Source organism: Syngnathus acus, chromosome 1, assembly GCF_901709675.1.
Source record: "Syngnathus acus chromosome 1, fSynAcu1.2, whole genome shotgun sequence".
In the NCBI taxonomy this organism is placed as follows: domain Eukaryota; kingdom Metazoa; phylum Chordata; class Actinopteri; order Syngnathiformes; family Syngnathidae; genus Syngnathus; species Syngnathus acus.
In genome coordinates this window covers 6,469,105-6,478,662 of record NC_051087.1, presented here as the reverse complement: position 1 = coordinate 6,478,662, position 9,558 = coordinate 6,469,105, and the positions used below count along the sequence as shown (strand labels likewise).

The 9,558-nt window shown below is 38.9% G+C and overlaps 2 protein-coding genes across 3 annotated transcripts; both read left to right on the top strand.

The window, feature by feature from the left end:
- The first annotated feature begins 445 nt into the window (after nucleotides 1-445).
- Nucleotides 446-3,644, top strand: smim14 (small integral membrane protein 14). 2 transcript variants are annotated; one of them, XM_037249197.1, is made up of 5 exons: nucleotides 446-595; nucleotides 1,983-2,077; nucleotides 2,845-2,893; nucleotides 2,977-3,134; nucleotides 3,239-3,644. In XM_037249197.1, the coding sequence occupies exons 2-5, from the start codon at nucleotides 2,003-2,005 to the stop codon at nucleotides 3,275-3,277; spliced, it is 321 nt and encodes a 106-aa protein (XP_037105092.1). In that variant the 5' UTR covers nucleotides 446-595; nucleotides 1,983-2,002; the 3' UTR covers nucleotides 3,278-3,644. The 2 variants fall into 2 exon arrangements, with proteins under 2 accessions (XP_037105092.1, XP_037104998.1); XM_037249103.1 differs by lacking the exon at nucleotides 446-595 and having other exon boundaries at nucleotides 1,827-2,077.
- Nucleotides 3,645-4,238: 594 nt separating this feature from the next.
- map9 (microtubule-associated protein 9) lies at nucleotides 4,239-8,686 on the top strand. Its single transcript, XM_037249605.1, has 13 exons — nucleotides 4,239-4,564; nucleotides 4,643-4,727; nucleotides 5,093-5,533; nucleotides 5,617-5,786; nucleotides 6,075-6,111; nucleotides 6,194-6,270; nucleotides 6,340-6,398; nucleotides 6,488-6,638; nucleotides 6,770-6,847; nucleotides 6,977-7,138; nucleotides 7,292-7,437; nucleotides 7,526-7,658; nucleotides 7,724-8,686. The coding sequence occupies exons 1-13, from the start codon at nucleotides 4,493-4,495 to the stop codon at nucleotides 7,841-7,843; spliced, it is 1,731 nt and encodes a 576-aa protein (XP_037105500.1). The 5' UTR covers nucleotides 4,239-4,492; the 3' UTR covers nucleotides 7,844-8,686.
- Nucleotides 8,687-9,558: the final 872 nt, after the last annotated feature.

The window sequence follows — 9,558 nt, the reverse complement described above, 5'->3', positions numbered from 1 at the left end:
CCTTTGTAATTGTCATGCTCTTTATTTTTTCACCTCGCTAGTAGTCTAGTAGGAAACAGCTCTCAGGCAATTGTGTAATTTGAATTGACCTCAACCTGACCCCCACTTGTATTCTATACACACTATTGCATTTGTCAAATAAACTGAAAGACTTTTGCTAAAAAAAAATTTTTTTAAATCGCTGAGCCATATTTGATTTTCCTTCGATCGTGCTCAATGTTAGGTATTACAGCGGATTAGAATATGCAAAATTGTCAACTGTTGATAGGATTACAGTAGTGTTGTTTGCCTGATGCGTGTTTGTTTACTATTATGCACACTCGTGCTACACTATGATTGGACAAAAGTCGTTTGTCAAAGGCGTTGACCAATGAGATACTTTTCCTTTTAATCTTCGCCTTTCGTTCCGCCCCCTCAATTCCCGGATGTGCGTCGTAAAGAATGGCAACTTTGCTCACGTGCCGCAACACAAACATTGCAGCTTTGACACATCTAGCCGCTTCATCACTTCTCTGTGCATCCCCCAGAAGCCATCGGCAAACGTGGAAGCTCCTCACAACACTTTAGTGTTCATCGTGGTCTTATTCATAGCAAAGTAGGTTGTGCCTCCGTTTTCTTCAAACCTTCATCCGATTTTATTTATTTTAAAGGTCTTCTTTTTGATAGGGGTTGCCCAGTTTGCTTCGTCGCACTAAGATGCTAGATCATTGGAAAATTAATGGCACAGTAATTATTTGAGCATTTAATGCATTCTCGAATTACCTTAAATTTAATAGTACCGAGTACAACTCTTTCCTGAGTTGTTTCCACCGTAGCATCTCTTTGATGCACCGTACGTCACTTTAAAACAAACGATCGATCCACTCGCTAGATGTTTTAAGAACACGTGTACCTGCTTTAATAATATCCGACAACATTAAAAACTGGATAGATTGCTCTATGATTGATGGAGTTGAGAATCAGAAGTTTACCAATAGACTTATTTAAAAAGACGTATTACCCACTCACTGTCTGACATAAAATCTGATTATTTTTTTTCTCTCGTCTTGGTCAATCATGATGAAAATTTGAATATCCCTTAAAATATCCCTCACTTTTTGCGGGTTTCTTTTGTGCCTTTTCTTAAACATGGAACAATCGAAAAGTAGTACAAGTATGTTGCGCTCCGCTAAACGTGTGCACCTCTCGCGCATTTTTTTTTTTTTTTTATCCAAATGATCTCGGAAGATATTTTATTTTGTAAGATTACTTTTGAATGCGATCATACTTTGTGGTGTAAGCTGTTATAAGTCAAACAAGTGACAGTACGTACATTTTAAAAAATGACGATTCTGTTTTGTTAGACCAGTTTTCTCATTAAAATTGGTTTGCGTCACACCCAATAGTCAAAATTCTGCTTCGCTGAGTTTAAGTTCTTCGTAAAAGGCAAAGTTGAATGACGTTGGTTTTTGTTTATATTTTGTTGTACTCTTAGCAAAGAGTTCACAACACCAGAACAGAGTGTAATGTATTTTATTGTGCAGCCATCTGACTAAAAATAAAGCTTCCAAGCATGGGTTCTTGCACATCTAAGCATTATGTAATTTTAGGAGTTATGGTACAAATGCTAAAGAGACTTTGTTGTTCAGCCTTTTCTGTTTTTACCTATGGCCTTATTACAAAGACATGTTAAAAAAAAAAAAGACTGATTCATGTCAGACCTCAAATTGGTTCCTGCTTGTTAATTAAGACCACACTGAATAAAAAGTGTAGAACAAAACATTGTGATAATTGACTGAAAAGTAATTATTACAGACAAGTATACAGTATGCTAACGAGGCCAAGCTGAGCAGTCTCCTCCCCAATTTTTTTTTTTTTTTTTTTGGGCTTTCGTGCGTCTATGTATGAGAGTGCACTGCGCGCTGACTCCAGGAAGTTTTGGGTTTCCACTTCCAGCAGCAATTTCGTTCAGTTTGGAATATTTCTGCTTTGTTTATTTTCAGGTCACATCATCTTAAAAGACATGGCAGAAGGGGGCTTTGACCCTTGTGAATGCATCTGCACCACTGAGCACGCAATGCGCCGCCTCCTCAACCTGGTAAGTGTTGGATCTGGATGTGGCAGAATAGGACAAAGCTAGGGTTTACAGTACAGCAAAGTATTTCTATTGTATTAAGAAGAAAATAAAAAGAAAAGCCAAATGCAATCATCAAAAAGGAGAGGTCTGAAGTCACACTGAGCAAACATCCTGGTTCCTGCTCAATGATTTCCATGGGAGCTGCAATCCAATGTAGATTTTATATTGTTTGCAAAAAAATGTTTTTAAGAAAGGTATACTGATTGAGGCTGGTTTTCAAAACATGTCTACAAGGTATATTGAAAATGAAACTAACAGTGTCAGTTTCTGGGAATCTCCCCCTGTACAGGTGTAACTTGTACGGTAAAATGCAGCTGGATTGAAAACGCTCCGATGCTATTTTTAGCGCTTGTTGAAGGGTGTTGTAATAGAAGATACAAAGGGACCTAGAAGATACAAAGGGACCATTCAAGAGGAAATATTAACATTTTAACATTGTCAAAATTAGTTGACCACTCATATTAATGCCAAAGTAAAAAAACATTTACAGGAAAATACTGCTAGAGAGAATATGTCGTAAAAGTAAAACTAAACTTCCAAGTTCATTTCAAAACATTGACACTTGTCTCTGTTTGCGTCTGTAGAATAAATTGTGTTTAGTGTTTTGCTTTCTCAGAGATCAAGGCAAAATAAAATAGTACACGTTTTTGTAACATATGAGCGATGCGGTAAAGTAATTTTAGCAAGCAGTTGTTAATGGTTTATTCGATACAATGTTTCTCTTCCAGCTCAGAGATTCCCAGTCCTACTGCACAGACACGGAGTGCCCTTTGGAATGTGCGTACGACCTCTTCATGCAGGCGTATTTCATTGTTGGAGTATAGAATAGCACCAGAGCAGCATTGTGTGTTTGTGTCCAGTGCCAGGGCCGAATGGAGGGTCACTCAGTGGTGGGGAAGAGTTTACCTTCCCCATGATGGTGATGGGATGGATGGTACTGGCCGTAGTCCTCTTCATGCTACGCCCTTCTACTCTCCGAAGTTCCCCCTCCATAGAAAAACCCACCGAACCCCACAATGTAAGTTGTACTCATATCCTTGTTTAAGTCGAATTAAATTTTATTTGATTTTAATTTAATTAAAAACAAGTACATTCACATTCACCCCATTTGTTGTTTTGCAGAGAGGTGGAAGAGAACCACCAGCGCCACCTGTTGACTAGGAGAAGGAAGTTGGAGTTGCACATCCCCAAGTGTGTTCCTGTGGCACAGATTAACACCTACTCCGTGTCATCTTACATTAAAATATACCATGACTATTCCATCGTGTTTTGGATTATAATCGCTGGCCTCAGGCTAAAACTACCTATGTTTTTTCCACCAATCTATACAAAAGGTCAGTCCAGGTTTTTGGAGGTGCTAGAATTTCACCCACTACAAGTAAAATCTTTTTGACCTCTCACTGTTTTCTAAGACCACTATGGCACAATGTTTGAAAACAAAAATAAGTGATGTATTATATTACACATACAGACTTAATTGTGTAATAGTACCAAAATAAATCACAACTGTCGCTTACCGAATGCAAGACCTGAAGCAAGACCTGATGGATTGGATTGTCGTGATGATTTATCTTGAAGTTCTAGTTAATTTGCTTGTTTTTTGTTTTTTTAACATTGACAGTATTTTCTGATTATGGGGTACATTTTTTACATCTCAATGAAAAATTCACAGGGTATCCAATTGTCAATATTACTACACATATTGTTTTTGTTTCAAATTGTTCATTGTGTGTCAATGGCAATTACAGGATGTCTGTCCACAAACGTCGTCAGAGTCAATTTATTTAGCAAAGATTACTAAAATAACTTCTGTCAGATCCCGATACATGATTTTTTACAGTTCATTGTAGCATATACTGGTCCACACACTCCAGTGTGGTGGTTACAGGTTCCACTGCCGCCATTGTTATAAGAATATATAAAATCAAATGATCATGCAAAATAGTGTTATAATTTAATCCAGGTTTGCAGTATGTCCGCACAGTGACGTTAGTACTAGTATTTCACTATTAAACTGCGCGTTAAAAAAGTATATTAGGTCATTGGACCTTCACTGTTAAATACACGTGACGCCATTAAAGCCGTCATAATCAAGTACTATTACTGAGAATGTAACGCGCATGCGCACCGAGAAACCGGAAACGGTGTCTCCATAGGTTACGGTAAACAAAAAAGGCATTTCCATCGTGGGTTTAGGATTGTGGCAGCATTACCTTTAATTTACTCAAAACAAATTTTGGCAGAAACGACTATACATAGTGATAATGGTGATCATTTAAATCAGCAATTATTGGTGCACTGTGGCTACTTGTTGCTGTTAGCAAAAGTAGCGAACATGCTAAGTCCTAGCTATTAAGCCTGCTTATAGTTTCAGACATGACGACTGAAGCATTCGACACTCTTGCTTACTCGCAAAGTCCTAAAACAACAAAGAGAACAACGTTTCAGGTAAAGGTTGCAGTATTCTTTGATTACCTCGTATGGATAATCGATTCGGGCGATTTAACAGAGTTGCTGTGTCTGCAGGATGAACTTGAAGCTGCTCTCACAGTTCGAGCTAGAAAAAAAACACCATTTTTGTATTCAGAAGATTTGGATGAGGCTGGTGACGGTAAGACCTAATGAATAAAACAGTTAACACATTTAAGTAGGATTAAATTGTTAAGTGGTCATTTCAGTTTCCTTTGCCGTATTTTTGCCCACGAAGTCCTCACTATGTCAGATTAATGAAAGTATGCACCAACACTGCCAAAACAGGCTCCTAAGCACACCATAGTCTGTTAATTGCATGTATTGATATCATTCCATTGTTGAAACGGTTATAACATGATTAAAGACATTGTAATACATGCCCAATTCCCAAACGATTTGCTCTCTTAGTCAGCAACAGTTCACTAGCTAGGAGAGTTTTGGTTTTGACATGCTAATCGATGTAATAAACGAAACAATCAATTTGACATTTTCTGTCTGCCACAGATTTTTTGGACACCCTTCTTAAAACAAGAAAAAACAGGTCTGATGCATTCAAAGCCAGTAAGACGAAAAGCAGAATCAACGACTTTGAATTCTCTGATGATGATGATGACGATGATGAAACACAAGGGACAAAAAATAGTTCCTTCTTGAAATCTCTTAAAAGAATTTCTTTTGAGGCAGATACGTTTGCCCCACCGAGTGAACATGAGGTTACAACCAGATGTCAGTTATCTAATGAAGATGCCGTACGGGATAACTCCGGTACATTACGATCATCCCAGTCAGATGATGTGCCTCCAGACTTGCCTTTACCCTTCCACAGCAGTACATCTCCAACGCCTATTAGGCTTGATAGTAGAGCAGACACGAGTAGAGAGACATTTTGTAATGAAAGCTTCCGGTCTTCATTGGACCCTGACCTTAAATGTGTGCCAACTGCTGGTGAGTTTATTACATTTTAGAACAAATACTTTACAATTAAATGCGCACACTCTCACCAGTTCTTCCTATGCATACATATGTAGGTATCCAGCAGGAGACTCCCAAACCCAAACCGAGACAAAGGACTATGGGATTGAACATCGGTGTGACAGAGAAAAACGGAAATTTTCCATCAGGTCCCCTTGCTGCCAATATAGGCAACGTCGCTGACGTCTCATCTGAGAGGATGCCAACAAGGAGCCGCAGTCCCCAAGTGTGTCATTTCATATCTTATATTACACAATGTTAGCTATTGTCATCGAACAGTCATCAGACCTACCCACCTTCCTGTTTCTAACATTTACAAAATATTAGGAAGCCCCAAGCAGTGCAATAATGAAACCAGAATAAGAATTCAGAAATGAATGAATCATAATCAATTGATGGTCCTTTCTTTTTTTTTAACATCAAAATGGTCATTGCTGATAAACATTGATAAATGAACATTAACAGAGAAACATGTTATTCAAAAATGACTTGTCATGTGTGTTGTCCTTGTTAGTGGACAGATGGATGCTGTGCTGATTCATCTGTTTCAAGTGAGCAGTCAACCATCACCAAATTATTCATTTATTATGTATTAGGCAGCATGATTTGTATTTCTCTTTCTGTTGTTTTTAGATGACGTCACTGTAGGTGACACCAAAGGACAAGAGCTGGCACACACCACATTCGGGAAAGAGGCTAATGTAAGATGTTTCTTTTGTGAGGATCCTGCTAGATACATGATTTTATTTTCTTATTAAGAAGGTTACTCTTTCTTAAACAGGGAGATCACGCCATTGCTCAGGTCACTCAAGTTGAAAACAAATCTGATATTAGGTGAGTAATGTTACCTGACCTACTGTTCGCCTTTATATTTGGAGGGGAAAAAATGTTTTGTGACTTCAGTGTCTTTTGTTTCCTGTCATTCAGAGCATCTAGTTCTCAGTCTCAGAGACCCAGCACTGCACACAACAAGAAGGTCGAATCAAAATATCTGGGAACCCTCAAAATTCTGGATAGTAAGATTTCCCAAGATTGTCAACCACAAAGTGCCGATTACGTCAGGGCTACTGTTTACCAGGTCAGTGGGACGATGACATGGGTCTTGCCTTCAAAAGCTACCTGGTGCACATTACATTAGTATTAGTTTCAGAGGAAGGTATCTGAATATTTCATGCCAGTCATGTAAAATCTCTTTTGTACTCCCCCAAGGAATGGCTCAGAAAGAAAAAGGAAAAGTCCTCTGAGAACTTAAACAAAGAGAAGCTTCTGCAAGAGCAAAACAAAAAGGTGAGCAGCTGAGAAGATATGAGCCTCTCAGCACAGTGGACCATCCCTTCCAAACTACGGTAAAACCAAATCGTAGTCAATGTTTTCATTTGATACACACGGCTGACTTTCTTGCCCCAAACCAAACAGAGAGAAGAAGAAAAGAAGAAAGATGCCGCCGCTTCATATGAGGCTTGGAAAGCAAAGAAAACTGAGCTGCTCAAAGCAAAAACAAAGACAGACAAACATAAGATGAGCAAAGAGCAAAGAGCGGTGGAAGAGGTTGAGGAAAAAAGGAAAGAAGCCGAACAGGTACGAATGTTTAAGAATCACTACAATAGAGCTTGACTTTGACTAAAAACAAAAGTAAAGGCAGCAAGCTTCAAATTTTGGAAAGCAAGTTCATCAGATTATTGGACATTAGGTTTATGCTTCAAAATGATTGTCCAAATTATGCCATGGCAGGTGTTTTATCAATGGAAGCGCGAGCATGACGAATTACTCAGAGAAAAGTATCAACAGCAAAGAGCCACCGAAAGGAAACTTGCACTGAAGAAACAGAAGGAGGAGGAAGAACGAAAGAAAGACAGCAAATCTGCTTTTTCTAACTGGTAAGTCCAAAGCATTGCCCTTTATATGTACCTACTAGTTTAAGCAAGCGACATCATTTACTTGTCAACCATGTGATCATTTCCCCAGGTGCGAAAAGAAGACCGATGCCCTGTCCAAAAGAGTCTCGACAGAAAGCCTGGAGAGCAGAAATAAAGCAGAGGAGCATCAATATATCCAAGAGAAGGATAAAATGGCGATAGAGACGTTTGAACAGTGGCTGGTAAGTACAGTTCCTTAATTGCATGATTTATCCTATTTTCTATTTCATTTTCAATTCCCAAACAGGCAAAGAAGGATATGCAACAAAAGCGACAGAGAGAAGAAAGGCGAATCCAAGTGATACTTCGAGACAGTCCGCCCCCACCATGGAGTCCTCCCAATAAAACCATTCAATTTCGCAAATAACTAAATTTGAAACACGGAATGTCCGTGCCTCGTTCAAATAGTTTCATGGAAATGGGCTGTGAGTGGCAGGTTTGCAAGTCCGAGAGTGAAGCTGGAAAAGGCCACCGAAAACTGGTGAAGGATGCATGTGAGGGCATTTGAAAATGTAGAATAGAAAATATTGCATTTTCTTCATGATTTTCATATTAGTGAAGAATGGAAAGTAATAGAGTACAGAAATGGATTAGAGTAGCATCATATGACAGACAGTAAGGAACGTGCTGGTCGGTTTTGTAGTTAGAATTTTTGTCATTTCATGTTTGTTTATTCTCTTTACCAAAGTGTAGCGCCTAATTCAAATCGGGTGCTGAACGGCTGCGTTGCGGTCTTTAATATATGAAAACACCACATATCTACAACCTACAGACCTTCCATTTCAAATATTGGCATAAATTGGACATTTAAATGGCAAAAAATGAGCCTGGAATAAATTAAACATACAACAAAATAACTTATCCATGGTAGAAGATCCAAAGTCCCGAAAATTACGTCCCAAAAGCGTGTCAATGTGAGCGAAAGGAGGGCTATTGGCGGTCTCATGGGAGGATACTTTACAAACGTAGCCGCCGTTCGCAGCAAGTGTAAATTGCTGTCACGGGTCTTCCGCGAAGAAAACGGAACGCAGCAGTTCCGCAGCCGGTGTGAATTAGGCGTATGAAATCGACATGAATAAAATGTCCTAGTTTAGGACTGCAGGGTACAATGACTTGACTATGTTGTATAAACAACAAATTTCCCCCCATTCCTTTGTATGTCTGGTACAAGTGAAGGAATTGACAATAAAACAGACTTTGATCTTCAAAAGTGTTGGCTGTACTGAATCATAGGAAGTGATATGAGGATAGGATTTTGCTTTTGTAAGCTGAGTTTTAGCTTCCACAGTTAGGCCAGTGACCATGGTACATGATAGACAACTTTGCGCCAATGTCAACCAATTACCATGACTTGCTCAAAACAATTCCTAACTTTCCCATCAATGTACTACCGTCTGCAAGACTAAAGAGGTGTCAAAAGATGTCTCACAGTTGTTGACCCATCAGCAAGATGAGTTGAGCTATTTGAAATTGACTAAGTAGCAAACTCAGAATTAACCCATTTTGCTTCATACAATTAACCCCAAAACTAGTTGCTACCACCGCCATGCTTCACTGTCGGCATGAGTTGAAATGTCAGTCCAAGTATGGTACGCATGAAATTCAGACACAACTTCAGAAATCACACAGGGTGGAGCAAAAGGTCTGGCTCACTAGAAATGTCTGAACGTTGTGACACAAAGGGCGAGGCAAATTATGAGTGTAAAAACGTCATTCATCATGGGAGAGGAAATGTTACGTTTTAAACAAGGGAGGGGAGGCAAATTAAAACCATATGTGAAACATTTGAGGTGGAGTTGTACACAAGGAGATATGGATGGCACGCAAACTGAACTAAACAGCAAATGCTTCTTAAACTCACTAAAAAGAACATGATTATGGTTTTAATACTTTATATTAAGTTTGATTTCTGTTCATGATGTGAGAAAAATATGACACGCGTTGGAGTGGATGACTCACATTTGTTTTAATACAGTCACACTACTTTATTTCCTCAAAATCGTGGCAATCCCAGGGTGCCTCATACACTTGAATGAATAAGTACTTCAATTGGATTCTGGATTCTGCCATGTGTTGTAATTT

Coding starts and splice junctions, on each gene's coding strand:
- map9 (XM_037249605.1), top strand. CDS start 4,493: ATGACGACTGAAGCATTCGACACTCTTGCTTACTCGCAAAGTCCTAAA. Junction 6,112..6,193: donor TGCTGATTCATCTGTTTCAA/GTGAGCAGTCAA, acceptor TGTTGTTTTTAG/ATGACGTCACTGTAGGTGAC. Junction 7,139..7,291: donor AAAGGAAAGAAGCCGAACAG/GTACGAATGTTT, acceptor ATGCCATGGCAG/GTGTTTTATCAATGGAAGCG.
- smim14 (XM_037249103.1), top strand. CDS start 1,880: ATGTATGAGAGTGCACTGCGCGCTGACTCCAGGAAGTTTTGGGTTTCC. Junction 2,078..2,844: donor TGCGCCGCCTCCTCAACCTG/GTAAGTGTTGGA, acceptor TTTCTCTTCCAG/CTCAGAGATTCCCAGTCCTA. Junction 3,135..3,238: donor AACCCACCGAACCCCACAAT/GTAAGTTGTACT, acceptor GTTGTTTTGCAG/AGAGGTGGAAGAGAACCACC.